Source organism: Thrips palmi, unplaced genomic scaffold (assembly GCF_012932325.1).
Source record: "Thrips palmi isolate BJ-2018 unplaced genomic scaffold, TpBJ-2018v1 HiC_scaffold_10, whole genome shotgun sequence".
NCBI lineage: Eukaryota > Metazoa > Arthropoda > Insecta > Thysanoptera > Thripidae > Thrips > Thrips palmi.
Window position 1 is genome coordinate 375,074 of NW_023144621.1, and position 17,094 is coordinate 392,167.

The window sequence follows — 17,094 nt, forward strand, 5'->3', positions numbered from 1 at the left end:
CGGCGTCCCAGGCACTTCCGTCGAGGCCTGCACTGCACTACCGCGGCTGAAGCCGTTTTGGCGCAGCTCAGGCAATGTCGCAGAGTTGCGCGAGAATGTGAGGGACAGGTGCGTGATATGTGTCGCCTTCGTGATGGTCAACGCGTCAGATTTATAGACTTGAAACGGTTGTTTGTGGAATTCAAGATATGCCGCAGTCTAGACTTAGTATTCATTTTCTTATCTTCTTTTCTTTTTCTTATAATAAAAGTTTCTTTTTTTGATGAAAGTGTGCATGTATTGGTCATATTTTGTTTCGCTATCTGTAATTTCAAAGCGAGGAGTCAATAAATGCTTTATTTTTGGTAGTCTTCTGTTTACTAGAAGGCAGGATGGAAACACGCAATTTTTCCACAAGTGGAGTGGGTTTTTCTCCTACTTTAACTGACTTCATTCGTCATCAATGCACAGAAATTTGGGTAAGTGCGATAAAATTTCCCACGTTAAACAATGGGTACTTTCATTGAACCCCGGCAAAATAGCACATTCCCCAAGGAAATGAATGGAAATCCGATCCTTACTGAGCAAATGAAGGCAAACACTCGTCAGCTCTAAACTTAGCTCTGATGATGTCTCCATATGGAAAGCCAGGGATTTCCAAAGTCGGCTTGGGGACCGGAAAAATGTCAGAGAGGGTCTTACACAAGTTTAAAGGGAAAAAAACAATTTTGGGGGCACGAATCAAATTTTGGGTCATTTTTTTCGACGGGTCACCGCGACCCGACAGAGATTGAATCGATTTGAATTTTGCGGTAGACCTTTCCCCCAACCTTTCTTTGCTTCCCAAATAGCGTGTATGTCCGAGCGACGACTGTAACGGCTCCTATCAGGCTTCAAAGGAAGGCCCTTCAAAAAGTCGTAAAAAAGGCGCCATCCAAGAGGCGAAAATCGTGTGTTTTTCAAATTGCCACCGTGAAGCTATTACGAGAAAAATGGGACGCCTTGCTGATTTAGGTTCATAATAGGTCAGGGAACATAAATTTACCATAGTACGGCCGAAATCATTCGTGCCATGGTGCGCGGGTGCTGGCAAAGTAGCGTTCGCTACCATGTCAGACCCATTATTTTAGACGAATTTTTACGGTATTTTCCTGCTTTTTTGTTTTCTGCGCTTCTGAATGACTGATGTATCACAGAAAATTTCCCTTTTTCTGCTGTCACTTTAGTACTACGATACGAGGTTTATGTTAGCTTAGGCTACACCCCCGGATGACAACGCTAGCTCTTTCCCGTTGCCATGCTATAAGGCTTTTTTTTTGGGGGGGGGGGGGGGGGGGATTGCGGGGCTTACATAGCGCCCGGAAGGGGACCGCTCTCCAACTGCTGGCTAGGCCCCGAGGCCAGTCCGGCCCTTTAAAAAGAGTCAAATTTAAACCCTACAGACTAAATATTCTGACTGAAATAGATAATAAATTGTAGCAATACCTCATGACAGGGGTGGTGTTGGATTGTCTACCACACCGGCGGCCCTACAAAATGCACTATAAAAATTTCGTCTCTAATCCCGGACGTTTAACTCACATCTGTCTCACAGTGAAATAGCCTGTTTATGTATTTTTCCTCTTTGAGGAAAACGTGTCTGCCTGGTTTTTGAGAAACCCGGGACCTTTAATTTAAAGAAAATAAGAAAATATCTTGCAAAAATGGTCAATTTACAAGCAAAAAAACGAAATGGCCCCCAAATTTATGTGACCCACAATTGATTCATTGTGCTACAGATCCTGCAGTTTTTACGATTCCCAAAAATAAATTTAGAAGTGAATTTCTCTCGTATTTAAGCAAATCATATCCAAATTTGAGCTTCCTACAATGCTGACCCACAACTGGTTCCAAAAATCAATTGTGGGCCAAAACAGACTATTTTTAAACAGTCACAGCTTAGTAATAAGATGATAGACGGGCTACTATGCTGCAAAACTTAGTCAAGGACCCTAGTTTAAGGCCGCACATGCACTTTTGTCACTAGGTCAGAATTAAAGGCCTTAATTTCGAATTTTCAAAAATGTGACCACAATTGATTTTTTACCTTACAATGACAGAGATGTCGGCAACACCTTATGATGTCACAGGTGCGGACCGTTACCTTTCAAATAATTTATGGAAGAAATCCGCCATACATGGTCGAAAATAAACTATGATCACTGTCAACGGAAATAAAACTGGAGATAGAAAATTTGCCGACGTAATGTGGGGACCTACAATCATTGAACAGTGATCCATTTCATCAGGAAGGGACTGGATTATAAGTTCACGGTTGACACAGTTGAACCCTCATTTGGAATTGCTGTACAGTGCAAAGTACGCGTTTTGAACTTTTCTTCCCTAACCTACCCCTACGTTCTTTTCTGAGCATGCATAATTATGCATAAAAAGGTCGAAATTAGTGTGTGAGTTCTACTCCTCCTACACAGCTCTGCCGTTCCAGCTACGATTTTGATCACCACATGCCGAAATTCAGCTTTTCATCTCAATCCATTCAGTTCTACCAAAAAAAAGAAACACTTCAAAACGACAGAAAAGGGACAACTCTTGCAGGGCTGTGAAATACGTAGTTAAAAAGTACCTAGGTACTTTTTTAGTACCCAAAACTGTACCTAGGTACTTTTTTAGTACGTTAGTACGTTTAGTACCCAAAACTGTACGTAGGTACTCAAGTCACAATTGTAACTGTACCTGTACCTAGGTACATTTTGGGCAGTAACTTTACCTAGAACTGCAGGTACTTTAACAGGTACATTTGGGCGCGAATAGGGAAAGACGGGTAATGAGATGCGCTCAAAACAGTGCGGGGATAAAGAAAGACACTCAGAGGACTGCCTGTTTCGGGAAGAGAAAACAGATATTCGGCCCCCTCCCCTTTTTATGTGCCTCCTCCGGGCTCCATGTGGCAGGTCTCGTCACCGCATGCACTGCCAAGGTGGACGCAGAGGACTTGCACTATGAAACAATGGACACATCTCAGCAGGGATCATAGGGTTTGTCCCTAAAATGCGTTACTGGCGATGTGTGAAATATCATGAAAACCTGCACTGAAATAACCTGGAAGTACAAAAAAACATAGGTATTTATGAAAGTACTGACAAAGTTGCTCCAAGTATGTTATATTTGCCAAGTACCTGTAAACGTACTACACTGCAAAGCCGGTGGTAAGTTGACTTGCCACAATTTGGCAAGCCGTTTTGAATGCCAAAACTCGGCAAGCTTGCCCTGGAAATACTCCCCAGCATGCCAAAATTTGGCAAGCTTAGCCTGGAAATACCCCCCAGCTTGCCAAGATTTGGCAAGCTTATGAAGATTTCTGACCACAGCTTGCCAAATTTTGGTATTCAAAACGGCTTGCCAAATTTGTGGCAAGTAAACTTACCACTGGCTTTGCAGTGTAGGTACTTTTTTGATCCAGTATCTGTATCTGTACCTAGGTAAAAATATAAAGTATCTGTCCCAGCCCTGAACTCTTGTTAGACTTTCCTTAGATTTTCATCGCCTTATGTGTTTTCGATAGTACTCAAAATTGAATTCATTTTGACCCCCGACCCAGACTTGATCAGGCCGCTGAGCCCGCACCACAAACAAGAATCTGCATATTAAAGTTCAAACAGTTGTACAGTACACAATTTTTATTAAATTCGGTTCCATAATAGTTTCCAGGTGTTGATCTTAAGGATAAGATCTTTAACGTAACTCTTTAAATGTAGCAAGAATACAGTATGTGAAAACAAACATAATATTTATAAATCGAGCATAAGGCACATCGTGCGCTGAACATCAGAATAATGAATTTACAATGTTTTGAAATCATACTTAAGTTTCATTACTCACTTCGCGCGATGTCGCGCACTGTCCATTGATTAAAACAAAGTCTACGGAAGGTACTACTCACCAGCCGAATGAGTTCGACCGCAAGGCCCGATTAGTCAGTGGGCTGAGGGGGCGACACAGCTACTTGAAAGCAGTTGCACCCAGCCTTTCTTTTGTGAGACGAAACCGGTTGCCTTGAATAGTCCGCCCGGCTGCTGCGATGACCTCGAGAGCACCAAACGCAGAAGCAGGCGTAGACTCCTCTGCTTCTTCTGTTATGAATGAACAGGTGCAGATCAGGGTTCCTGATGAGGAGATCCTGGATGGCGGGTTCGTGGAGCCATGCGCGGATGCTTGGGTTCTTGGGAGGATACACAACCAGCGTGGCGAGGCGAGGCAGGGACACAGGGCTGATAGTGCGCAAGAAGTCATCCGGGGGCTCAGCATCCACACTAAGGGTCCTCAAGGAAGGGAACTGGTGCAGCACATCAATGAGCCCCTCAAAGTAAAAGCCAGGGAAACAGTTTAAATCTAGTGCCTCAACAACCGCAGAAGAAAAGGAAAGGCTCAATGCTGATAAATTGGCAGGGGAATGCAATGGCATTGTCACACTTTTAAGATGCGACGCCCGACGTAGGAACTTGAGTGTGCCGGGACAGAAGACGTCCTTTTCTTTAGGCACTTCGTCGAGGTCGTACAGTAACTCGAATGAATCGAGGTTTTCCAGATTCGACAACTGAGCCAAATCCTTATGCGACATACAAGCCAAGGATCGGAGCCTGGGCAACACCATCAGCAACGACACGGGAACATCCCTAAAGTAAACCCGAACTTCTTGAAGTGTATCTGCATGCTTTTTAAGCAAATATTCAGCGAAGGGATCCATTCTGTCTCCAATGATTTCGAGTCTTTTAAGGGTTGGCATCACCTCAACATCAAGATTACGCAAGGTAACCTGAAGAGGCTCTTCAAACGGATAGTGAAAGTCAAAATACAAAAGGCCGGGCAAGGAACAGATGGCCTCTGCGAGCTTTGTGAGAGTCTTGACGGGGGGCTCCCCGCCCCATTCGATATAGAGCTCTCTCACGCCTCCGACAGAGGAAAGATGCAACAAAACATCAATGGCCAGAAGAACATCGTTCTCAGTAGCTAAATCGAAAGAAAGGCCGTCGACGACACAAGTGCTACCCGGCACAAGTGAGGCCAGGTCCAAAGCCGCGAGGGGCGACGATAGGTGCATTCCCTTGAGGCATGGGGCGACGGCCAGCGCGGCGAGCAGCACGCCTGCGTCATCGTCCCACACATGAACCTTCCTCCACAGGTCTCTGTGCTCGCAGATGTCGCGGAGGCGGCGACAAACGGTGCGGCAGGCGAAGAGCTCCCTCGGAGTCAGGAAGGCCAGCACGACCAGCAGCGCGTCGTCTGGCAGCGACAGGAACTGTGGACCAACCAATTCCACATTCGTAGAGGCAACCCGGGCCGCTTCAACCGTGTTTCTTATAGGGTATTCCCACGCCCTCCCAGAACGGAAGTGAGAAGACCGACAACAGCAGTCAAAACTGGCAGTAAATATGCGAAATCTACGCGGCGGATGAACTTTGCCGCGTAAATTTCTCATCAGAACTGCCATCTCTCACTTCCGTTTTGGAAGAGCATTGAATACCCTATTAAGGGGGGCACACCAGTGAAAATCGTCAAATTTTGGCCTTTTTATTTTACTGCTATCCATTTCGAATTGAATGCTGCAAACCCCACCCCAAAATTCCAATTACTTTGACACTTGTGCACATATTTGCGGAATCGGTTCATCGGGGATCTTAATTGGCAACTGCAGACTTAAATTAAGTTCGAAGATAAAGTAACTTACCTCAGAATGGACCATGTTGACTGAGAGTACGGGCGCGATTTGCAACAGCTGAAGCTTCGAATGAAGGTTGACGCCGTCTTCCACTGTCTGAGCCAATCTTCAAAGCTGCGAAGACTGCCTGCAAAGTGGAACCAGAACACATTACAATCCTGTCAGCGATCGATCAACTGGAGTTAACTGACACTAAATCTGTACGTAGTTTTGACATGCGAAGCTCCGCACGGAACTAGTGCATTCCAAAATGTATGCTCTATTCCGCACTGCAAGAAAAAGTTTGAATAGAACAACAAAAGTACAACAAAAAACTATGCAATAACAGTTCAATAGGAATTGTATAAAGTACAACGAGAATTGTACAAACCGCGACGAGGCCTGGACTGCACAGCACTCGTCATGCCGGTTCCATTGTACTTTGTACAATTGTTGTACTTTGAAAGTACATTGAATTCCTGATTTTAAAAAAAATTGCGACTAGTGTACTTATGTTGTCGTTTTTTTCTAACGAAGGAAATGGCGCAAGCATAATACGAAGGTGGTTTTTCTTCGTATTACGAAGGTTTTCCTTTGTATCTTACAATGAAAACGGTTACAAGATTCGTATTACGAAGAAATATTCATAGGCCAAATTTCATTGTAAGACATTTCGAGTGCACTTTTTAAGTAAACAATTGTTATGCAATGGATAACTGGCATGACGAGTGCTGGGCAGTCCAGGCCTCGTTGTGGTTTGCACAATTCTCGTCTTACTTTACACAGTACAGTATTCTATAGAATATAGTCGTCGCCGATCGAAGAACAAGAAGAACAAAGCCGGAACTGGCGCCGGCTACATAACCTCCCAGACTTCTATGAGTGGACCAGTTACTGAGTTTACTGCGGCGTATCTCCTTCTAAAGCACTTTCGTTTGTTCCAAACACTTTTAGACATAGGAAATAAAAATGCCTGTCGAAAGTAAAAAAAAGCTTAACATTTATCTTTTGTGATTCTTCTTGTTCTTCACTCGGCCACGACTAGAATGGTCTATAGAGTTGCCCACTTCATGGAGGCTGTGTATGTTGTATACTGAAAATGTGTTGTGAATTTACAACGGAATATTTTACGAAGGTTTTTGGGAATGTCCAAAAGTGCACTGTAAATGTTTCTTTCCTACAGGAACTATTGTAAATCAACGGAAGTTCTTCGTTAATTTATGAAGGTCCTCAGTAAATTTACGAAGAAAAATCGTAAATGTACAGAATCTGTTGTAAATTTACGAAGGGCTTCGTAAATTTACGACGGGCTTCGTAAATCTACGGCGGACCTTCGTAAATAAACGAAGGAACTGATGGCAATTTTTTTGCCGAAGGATCCGTCGTTAATTCCAGACGTATAATTGCGAAGGTTCCCTGTAAATTTACGAAGGTGCTTCGTAAATTTCCATTATGATTGTAAAATCGACAGAGATCGTTCAAAAAATTAACGAAGATTCTTGTAAATATACGAAGAGCTTCGTAAATTAACAAAGGAACACCGTTGGCAATTTTTTTTGCCGAAGGATCCGTCGTTTATTCCGGACATTAATTTTTACAGTGTACTCGGGCCGAGCTAGTTCAGGTACCCACCCCTAACCCAGCTAGCTACTGAATATGATGATGTAACAACAGTCATGCAGTCAGCAGGGCCCGTCGGACCCAGATCGGAAGTCAAATGTAAATAGAGTACTCCAAAGAAGCTCTGGCCCGGAAGAAGAGGAACAAAAACGGAAGTAAGAAATTGCAGCGTATCTATGAGAAATATACGCTGCGCATGAGGGTCTGCAGCGTATATTTCTCATAGATACTGCAATTTCTTACTTGCGTTTTTGTTCCTCTTCTTCCGGGTCAGAGCTTCTTTGGAGTACTGGGGCGTTCCACGTCAAACCATCATGGTCCAAAAGTACTTGCTCAGATCCGGCCCCCAATTTTTTATCTGGTAGTGTACCACCCAAAGACCACTCTCATAAATTTTTTGAAAAAAAAATTCAGAACTTTGGCCACAGTGATTTTTTGAAACTTCAAAAAAATATAAATTTTCTTTTTAGTTTTTTAAATTGTGTATCTAGGTGCTCAAATGGGTTGAAAACAGTAAAAGGCAACATAAAATAGTGAAAAAAAATTGGGACCCCCAGCCTTTACCCGAAACAAAGTTTACGATAAAAAAAAACACGGTTTCTTAAATTTCCCCAAAAATACGCCGTCTCACTTTTGGACCATATTGGCATCAAAGGCCCCCAATGAGGTACTCTAACTGTCACTAAAAAATTAGGGACGGCAATCCATAAACACCAGAGATATTGTCAAAAAACTCTAAAAGTTATCGAGAAGCTTTTTACCCCAAAATTGTCAAAATGGGACCTATATTGGTTCCGCTGAGGCGCTGTGCACTGAAATACTATTCAATTGTCTGTCTTGACACCATGGAAGATGTGAGAGAGGTGAAGGTCAGCATTACAAGAGTTTTGGAATAACACGGCAATAAGTTTTTTTAAATTTTAATAACCAAATGCGACAAAATGCATTGTTTGGCAGTCGCCCAAATGAAGCTCATGATTGGTGGGGACTTCATCCAAGCCATCTTCACCTTGACCATGCAACTGCTGGAGACTTAAAAGAAGAAAATGAAGATGACCTGGATGAAGTCCCCACCAATCAATGACTTCATTTGGCGACTGCCAAACAATGCTTTTTGTCGCTTTTGGTTATTATAATTAAAAAAACTTATTGCCGTGTAATTCCAAAACTCTTGTAATGCTGACCTTAACCGCTCTCACATCTTCCATGGTGTTAAGATAGACAATTGAATATATTTCAATGCACAGCGCCTCAGCGGAACCAATATAGGTCCCATTTGACAATTTGGGGGGAAAAGCTTTGATAACCTTCGATAACTTTTAGAGTTTTTGGCAATATCTCAGGTGTTTATGGATTGCCGTCCTAATTTTTAAAGTTAGAGTACCTCATTGGGGTCCTTTGATGCCATATGGTCCAAAAGTGAGACGGCGTATTTTGGGAATTCAGAACCGTGGTTTTTTTTATCGTTAACTTTGTTTCTGGAAGGCTGGGGATCCAATTTTTTTTTTCACTATTTTATGTTGCCCTTTACTGTTTTCAACCCATTTGAGCACCTAGATACACAATTTTAAAAAACTAAAAGAAAATTTGTTTTTTTTTTTTGAAAGTTTCAAAATCACTGTGGCCAAAGTTCTGAATTTTTTTTCAAAAAATTTATGAGAGTGGTCTTTGGGTGGTAACTACCAGAAAAAATGGGGCCGGATCTGAGCAAGTACGTTTTGGACCATGAGTTTGACGTGGAACGCCCCTACTCTATCGTAGTAACGTTACGCTAGCCTAGCCAACCCCCACTCCCTCCCACAGCGTAACTTGATCCCGAATTTCCTTCTTGAACGAAATTAAGACCTAAATTCACTGCTGATATTTTGGATATCACATATTCCTTCTAAAGTGTTAAGCGTGACGTTACGCTAGCTCTGACGCCCGCGGCAGCCTGAACGGCAGCATTTCAGGCCTCGCACTGGGAAAAAGAAAAATTATGCCCTTTAAGGCCGGAAACGATTTACGCCTTTAAGGCATATGTTTGCTTGGGAAGGGCACTTAAAATTTTGCTTGAACTATCCATTTACCCCCCTTCCCCCCAAGCGAAAACCCCCGAATTTCCCTTGCAATGACCTAAAAGGAGGATATTATTCCCTAAAGGGCGTGACTTTTTATGCCCCGGAGCTTGAAACCAGTGCCGATTCCAACCTCCGCTTAGAATTCTCCAACGAACTGGTGTACCTCAAAGCATCAGTGAAATCGATCAATGGATGTGCACACTCACACTTTCATCGAAGCACTCACCTTCCTAGGAATCTGGAAAGTCGGTAATCCTGTCGTAGAGACCTGTCGCCAACGCTGACCAGCCGCACAGGAGAAGGGGAGGAGCAGCTAGGGGTAAGTTGAATCACACGGTGACATCTGAGGAGAAAAGAACAAACAACTGCTATTTGAAAAGCCTCAGATAACAGAGTGAAAAAGAAAAACAAGTTGCAATCATTACGAACAGATGAAATAGGGTACACGCGAAAGAGCTGGGCCGGTAGTGAAGAAGAAATCAAGAGGATCCAACGTGAGACTTTCGTAAAAACATATATCTTCGGGAGCGACAGTACGGCGCTGAAGACGCGCTTCTCGGAAATTTTGCGTGCTTCGATTTGATGTTGTCTGTTTTCGAGGTATGACGATAGGATGCTCCAAGGTCTAGGAAAGCAGCTTGCCGAAGGCAGGATAGCGCCGCAGGCCAAGGTAGGTGTATACGCCAGGCGTGGATTGTCGAAACTGGCGCAGCATCGCGAAGCCTGTTACAACACACGGTCTGGCGTACACCTACCTTGTTTATTCATTATTATTGTCCATTATTATTATTCATATTTCACACCATTCATTCCCCTCACTTTGAGGCGTCGCGGGGCATCCTAGCTTGATTCTCGACCAGTTGAATTAGTAATTGTCAAGTGATACTTACATAACATTGCACGTATTATGGCCACCTACAGAATTGCGTCTGCGAATGAGAAACAGTCAGGCAGAGGCTGAAACCACCCTGTGAGTGCTTGCAGATGGAGTGCATCGTGTGCCTGGAGCCGTACGACGAGGGCCGCCACCGCCCCAAGGCGCTGCCGTGCGGCCACTCGCTGTGCTTGGACTGCGTGGCGAACCCGCAGCTGGGCCGGAAGTGCCCTGAGGACCGCGTGGTGAGTCAGCCGCTGGAAATAGTATTCCGACGCATTACGGTACTGCTGGGATGAGCTGGGACAGTTGTCGTTTGTATCGCCCTAAAACTGAAGCCCAAAGGGCCAAAACTGACCAAATTTTTGACAAGACTTTCAGGTCTGGCCAAAACTTGGCAAGATTTGAAGTCTCGCCATATTCTGGCGCAAAGACTTCCCCTTTAATTTGCTGTGATCTCAGCCGTTCGCAGTAGATCTGCACAATTTTGTCCGTTGACGAATTTGTTTTACAATGAAAGTTGCTGAGAGTATTGTTCATACTCGCCTTTTTGCTCAAGATCTTTTAACTAATAAAGCCATAATTTAACCTTAAATTAGTAAACCATTGGTTAATTTTACTTCATACAAGGATGAGAGTGGCGGTTGCAGCGACAAACTTATAATAATTACTAGTCCGTGTAGGTTCAGGTGTTCTGAGATCTTTCTTTTCCACCTCATTTCGAAAAATAACGTGCATGTCATACTCTTTCGTACATTCTAGAGATTTCATGGATCAGCTGACACTCTCCCAGACAACATAACGGTGCTCAGAATGCTGACGGCACCTGCACGGTAAGTAAATTAAGTGTGCAGAGGCGGAAACACTAGTATTTAACAGAATATCGTTAATGCACCACCGACCCTCAATTGTACAAACTGAAAGTTTTTGTAGAATTTTGTACGTGTAAAGAAGACGATTAATTGCCTAAATTGCCTAATTTTATGCAAATTTGAGCACAAGTTCGATGCGAAACGTCTCACTGGTTAAAAACCATGCAGCACCGCGTTCAAAACTGATCCAGGAAGCGGAAGAAGGGAATAACTTGACTTATCCCCAAATTGAGTTTTTATTTTATTATTGTGCCTTAGAATGGTTTACATCATTACACCAAATTATTTGACTGAATTCCAAGCAGTTTAGGAGAAAATCCACATGGAAAAAGGGTATAACTCAACTTAACCCCTTTTACAGTCTAAATTTCATTGGAAAATGGAGATAACTCAACCTTAGTCTACATGAGTCCGTTTGACAAATTGGCAAAAGGATATAACTCAACTTGTGTTTTTATGGATCTAGTGTTAAAAGAATCAACTCAACTTAACCCCCCCATAATTTTAAATTTCAATTTGGAAAAAAGAGCTAAGTCCAAAAAATACACCAGAGTAACATACACTTTATGCAGACTATTGTTCCACTTGACTTGTCTCAAAATTCCTCTTGGTTTAGGAAATATAAGGTGAGCTGACTCTGTTTTCCATTTCAGCGGAAAGTGATAAGTCGCAGAAATCCTCTACGGATTGACCTTACACTTTTGATTTTTTTTCCAAAATTTTACTAATGCTTTTTGAAATTATTAACATCTGCAACATTCATTTGTTTTGTTTTAGTTTTCCCTGCTAACAGTTTTTTGTTTCTCCTGAAAAATGACCAAAATTGAGTTATCCCCTTCTTCCGCTTCCTGGATCAACTGTACCTACACGCTTTAAAACTTACGAAGTATTTTGAGCCTACATAGTTCAAACAAATTTACTTCATTATACGGAGGAATAGTTCGTATAAAAGGTAGTATTTTCTTTGGAAGCTTTAGTATGCTAAACATTCTTTGTTACAACCAGCTGCTTTGTCTTTTTAAGGCTCAAAATAGTTTGTAATATTTTCGCAGCTTAAACATTTAGCGCGTAGCTTATTTCGCTCAGGTTGCTTTAAAAAGTGTCACACCACTCTGTTATGTTGTAACAACTGCAACCCTCTCCCCCTCTAAATTCCTGAGCGGGTTCGTCTCGCACTTGGTAACTTCTGGTAACTTGTTGTTCTCAGTTAACTGATTGGCATTTCTTCCTTCCCAGGCCCCCTCCCGCCCCCACCACGGACCACGCCCACCTGGAGGGGCTCCCCCAGTCAACAAAACATAGTCCCGGTCCGGGACGGACCATGTTCGGACTATCCCTGTAGTGGTCCCTGCATGGTCCCCTGGGGATGTCCCTCATGTACCTCCCAGGGACGTCCGCTCGGACCACCCGGCCGGTGCAACCGACGGGTCCAGCCGACAGCAGACGTCCTCCATAGGTCCGGCGGACGTCCCATCGGGACCCGTGAAAGGTTGCGAAGGGCTAGATCCAGCCGACGTCCCTGGGTCGTCCCAAGGACGTCCTTTAGGGACATGGCCCCGCGTTGCTTGGGCAAAACGCCGATGTACCAGTGGTCCGAGGCCTGTCCCGCCGGGCTAATCCCGGCGGATATCCTTTGCGGACGTCCCAGGGACGTCCTATTGGGACATGGCCCCTGGCGCATAGGCAACACGCCCGACTGCCAGTGGTCCCTAGCTGGTCCTAGCGGGCTAGTCCCGGAGGATGTTCCTTGAGGACGTCCCAGGTACATACTGTTCGGACATGGCCCTTCGATGAGATGACAACACTTTGAAGGAAAAGTCCAAAGTCATGCCTCAATGTGTGAAACGAGACCCATGCATGGTCCCGGGCATGGTGCGCGCGGGACCTCCCTGGGACCTCCCCAGGACGTCCGACGGGGACATCGCTACGGTGGACGCGACGTATCATGTAGTCGAGACACTACACGTCATGTTGCATGTGAGCGGCATGGCACAGTGGATAAGTGCGCTGCTTCACAACCTGAAGGTCGGAGGTTCGACTCTCCCCAAGTGCAACGAGTTTTCATCGTCCGAAGGGAAAGGTGAAGGGTAAGGACGGTCGGGAGTGGCAAATTGAGGTCAAGCTAACACACTTGCGTTCAAATTTTTAACCAAAATTTTTAACGCTGAACATGGGACGTCCCTCGGTGGTCCGAGGGACGTCCGCCGGGATAGTCCCTACGGACGTCTGCGGCGGACGTCCGCGGAACGTCCACCCGGGACGTCCGGTTCGGACGTCCCTCGGACCTCCAGGGGACGCGTTTTCTTTGCCATCCGGAGGTCCCCTCGGACGTCCGACCGGGAGGTCCGGGTAGTCCCGGCCGGACGTCCTTCGGACGTCCACGGGACTATGTTTTGTTGACTGGGGCTGCAGCGCGGGCTGGCGTCCGCCGAGAAGGTGATGCAGCGCGTGGACGACGACCTGACTCGCCACGGTGCCGGGGATTGGCTGCTGTACCAGAACAGGCTCCAACGGGGGCTGCAGCTTCTGCAGGCCTCGCAGCGAATGCCCTCGGATGACGTCAGGAAGAGTCTCTCCGAGGCCGCTCGGCGCATGCAGGTGAAACAGTGCGACTTTACACTGAAATACACTCTAAATACACTCTAAATTGTTGTGGAATAAACAGTGATGCAAAATATCATACACATGTGTATCTGTGTATACACACGTATCTGTGCATGTGAAATGCATTAAAAATGGCGTTGTCATACATTTAAAAAGTCCACAAGAGTTTAGTGCGTACAATTGTAACCTTCTACTAAGCACAAACTTACAACTGCGTGGTTGCAAGTACTCACTCTGAAAAATCATGCTTGGCAAGTACACAGCTACATGCTTGGCGTCCCATATAACTCCGTATGTATCGTAAGTGTACTTGCAAAGTACAGTATGCATTTGTAAATAGGTACTTGGTCAAGTATGCGTTTGTACGTATGTACTTGCAAGCACACATTTGTAACTGTGTATTTACACTGTGGCAAAAAGCTACGGAAAATTCTGTAAACAGCTTGTGGTAATTCTCCGTAACCCCCTTATCAATATTCTCCGTAGGCTCTTACAGTATTTTCCGTAGGACCGCACAGTATTCTCCGTAGGACCTTACAGTGATCTCCGTAGGACTATACAGTCTTCCAGGTCCTACGGAGAAGACTGTGCGGACTTACAGAGAATACTGTACGGCCTTACGGAGAATACTGTAAGAGCCTACGGAGAATATTGATAAGAGGGCTACGGAGAATCCTGGCAAAAAAATTAACAGAATTTTCCGTACCTTTTTGCCACAGTGTAGTAGACAATACGGTCTGTCTGTAGTGTTGCTCAAAATCGAATTCAATCGGCCCCCGATTAGATTCGATATCGAAATGCGTTTTGATACTGAATGACTCATAACTTTTCAAATCAGTCAAGTTTTCTATGTCGAATTTTTAGTCATGTCGTTTTGTCTTTCAAAGAATAATCCGATTTGATGTCGAATAATTTTACAATCGAATAAGATTTGGTAGATTTTTGAGCAGATTCGATTCGACCCGACCAGATAATCCCTGATGTTTTGATGCAGGATGGCGAGCGCCTGCTGTCGGGTGTGGACCGCTGCACTGTAACGGTGCGGGACCGCGATGGAGTGATGAGGAGTGCCGACCTGCAGACCGGGGAGCTCCCTGTCTGCCTCTTGCTGCGCCTCCAAGACGGCGGTCGACTTGTCCCGATGGTCCAGGTAGGGCACGGCCTTCCCGTTATTGGTGTTTCCGGTTTGACTATCTATTTGCACTTTATTCCACTGATAAAAGTTCTGTCATGACTGAATAACACATTTATCGTTTAACTGTTAAGTGGCATTGTTTTGGAGTGGATAGCTTGTTGGATCACTGCTTTATTGCAACGAAAGAATATTTCTATTATGACTAACTTGTAATGATGTAGACCAATAGCAAATGTTGTTACTCACGAGTCTTCTGATAGAGATTTGTTATGTCTGAGACACAAATTAAGTTCTTTAACGTGAATTTTTTGGGTCTACTTAAAAGCCCACGAAGCATTTGCTCCATTACTACAGAGAAAATGGAGGCATTGTAGAATTGTTTCGTATTATGAAGAAATGCTTCGTGTTACGAATGATTTTGCTTCATAATACGAAGCATTCCTTCGAAGAGTTTACAACGCCTTCATTTTCTTCGTATTGCGAAGCGATTCTTCATAGAGTTTTTATTGTGCACCGTAAACACTTAGCGTGTGTCCGTATAGTTCGATCTTCCCAACGCAGGAGGAGCCACGGGCCCAGGCGCCGTGTCTGCCTGCGGAACCACCGCCCACTACGGCATCATCGCCGATGTCTTCCCCAGCAGTGTCTCCTCAGACGTCCTCACAGGCATCACCAGCCCTGTCTTCCCCGCCAGCGTCTCCGACCACATCCTCAGTGTCGTCCCCACCAGCATCACCACCTATGTCAACCCCTCCGACATCTCCACAGACCTCGTCAACACCGACATCAACACTGGCGTCGTCTCCACCGACATCACCAATAGCATCGTCACCACCGACTTCACCAATAGCGTCGTCACCACCGACATCACCAATAGCGTCGTCACCACCGACATCACCAATAGCGTCGTCACCACCGACATCACCACTGGCGTCGTCCCCACCAACATCACCAATAGCGTCGTCACCAATAACGTCGTCACCACCGGCGTCGTCCCCGCCAACATCACCAATGGCCTCGTCACCTCCGACGTCACCAGTGGCGTCGTCACCACCGACATCACCAATAGCCTCGTCACCACTGACATCACCAATAGCCTCGTCACCACCGACATCACCAATCGCTTCGTCACCACCGACATCGCCAATAGCCTCGTCACCACCGACATCACCAATAGCCTCGTCACCACCGACATCGCCAATAGCTGCGCCACCACGAGTCACTGAGCGCGGTGCTGTGAAACGGCAAGGCCCATCAGGTGCACGCGGTTGTGTCAAAAAATTTCGATTTGTGTATTCCTTGGATGATTGAGGTGAGACCGTGTCAATGGCCATAGAGCGACAACGCATCTTCCAATTTTTATGAAACTCCTGATTTCATGTGGGAGCGGGTAGGCTTCAAATTATATCGTCGTCATTATGAACAAAAGTTTTAAGTTTGATTAAACATTGGTGAAAAATTCGGAACTCAGATGTAATTTAAATTCTGCTCCAGGTTTCTTTGTGGTCTTAATTGTCTTCATGAACAAATTAGGTTAAAGTTGAGAAAAATTGTTTTACTCTTATCATGCGACTTATCTTTGATTGTAGATACGTATTTTGAGGTCTATTTCACGTTGCAGAGAGTCAATGTTAATGGAACTTGAGATTGGTGAATGATCATTAAAGTTTGTTTTAAAATATCTTTTATTCAGATGCAGATGAACATGTTTTTCATTGCCTTCTATTATATTGACACTCCAAACAACCAAAAGTAGCTCGTCATAGCCATGTATATTTAGCTTTCAGCATACTTGATCATAGATGGAGAATTCTTTGAGGAGTTTACGAGCCATTTCTTTTCATAAAACGCTAGTTTAAGCGCTACGCATGCTTAACAACCTTGTCAGATTTTAGGGGTGCATGCACTTAAGAGTGCATACAGAGGCAGTTCGGATCGGTGAACACTCGCGCTCAAAACTTTAAGGTTATTAATCTTAAGGAGACTTCAAAGGATTGAAGGCTCGAGGAACAAAAGTACACTGCAAATCCAAGTGTAGGACAGGTCGACACTTAAAAGCGTAGACCAGTTTGTCCTACGCTTGCAAGTGTCGACCAGTTGTGTCCGACGCTTCGAAGTGTCGACCACACTGTGTCCGACGCCTGCATGTGTAGGACACTGTTTGTCCTACGGCAAATTACACTGAGTTTCCTATTGTGACCCCACACTTCAGCCGTCGGACATGCTGTGGTCGACACTTGCAGGTGTCGGACAGT

General features: G+C 44.8%; 3 protein-coding genes across 9 annotated transcripts in view; 1 reads left to right on the plus strand and 2 right to left on the minus strand.

Moving 5' to 3' along the window:
• Positions 1-17,094, minus strand: part of LOC117646678 — a 586,045-nt gene that overhangs the window by 328,917 nt on the left and 240,034 nt on the right. The gene's annotated exons all lie outside the window — the stretch shown is intronic.
• Positions 3,639-10,376, minus strand: LOC117646514. Of its 4 annotated transcripts, none has more exons than XM_034387535.1 (4): positions 10,245-10,376; positions 9,581-9,697; positions 5,705-5,822; positions 3,639-5,275 (listed from the first exon to the last, which is right to left on the minus strand). In XM_034387535.1, the coding sequence occupies exons 3-4, from the start codon at positions 5,717-5,719 to the stop codon at positions 3,950-3,952; spliced, it is 1,341 nt and encodes a 446-aa protein (XP_034243426.1). In that variant the 5' UTR covers positions 5,720-5,822; positions 9,581-9,697; positions 10,245-10,376; the 3' UTR covers positions 3,639-3,949. The 4 variants fall into 4 exon arrangements, with proteins under 4 accessions (XP_034243426.1, XP_034243417.1, XP_034243443.1 ...); XM_034387526.1 differs by lacking the exon at positions 10,245-10,376 and adding an exon at positions 9,784-9,926; XM_034387552.1 differs by lacking the exons at positions 9,581-9,697; positions 10,245-10,376 and adding an exon at positions 9,485-9,504.
• LOC117646407 (leucine-rich repeat extensin-like protein 5) lies at positions 9,481-16,537 on the plus strand. Of its 4 annotated transcripts, none has more exons than XM_034387318.1 (7): positions 9,481-9,673; positions 10,339-10,473; positions 10,991-11,061; positions 12,337-12,381; positions 13,506-13,698; positions 14,699-14,854; positions 15,401-16,537. In XM_034387318.1, the coding sequence occupies exons 2-7, from the start codon at positions 10,339-10,341 to the stop codon at positions 16,148-16,150; spliced, it is 1,350 nt and encodes a 449-aa protein (XP_034243209.1). In that variant the 5' UTR covers positions 9,481-9,673; the 3' UTR covers positions 16,151-16,537. The 4 variants fall into 4 exon arrangements, with proteins under 4 accessions (XP_034243209.1, XP_034243198.1, XP_034243218.1 ...); XM_034387307.1 differs by lacking the exon at positions 9,481-9,673 and adding an exon at positions 9,813-9,954; XM_034387327.1 differs by lacking the exon at positions 9,481-9,673 and adding an exon at positions 10,127-10,222.

Coding starts and splice junctions, on each gene's coding strand:
- LOC117646407 (XM_034387307.1), top strand. Junction 13,699..14,698: donor AGGCCGCTCGGCGCATGCAG/GTGAAACAGTGC, acceptor GTTTTGATGCAG/GATGGCGAGCGCCTGCTGTC. Junction 14,855..15,400: donor GACTTGTCCCGATGGTCCAG/GTAGGGCACGGC, acceptor TTCCCAACGCAG/GAGGAGCCACGGGCCCAGGC.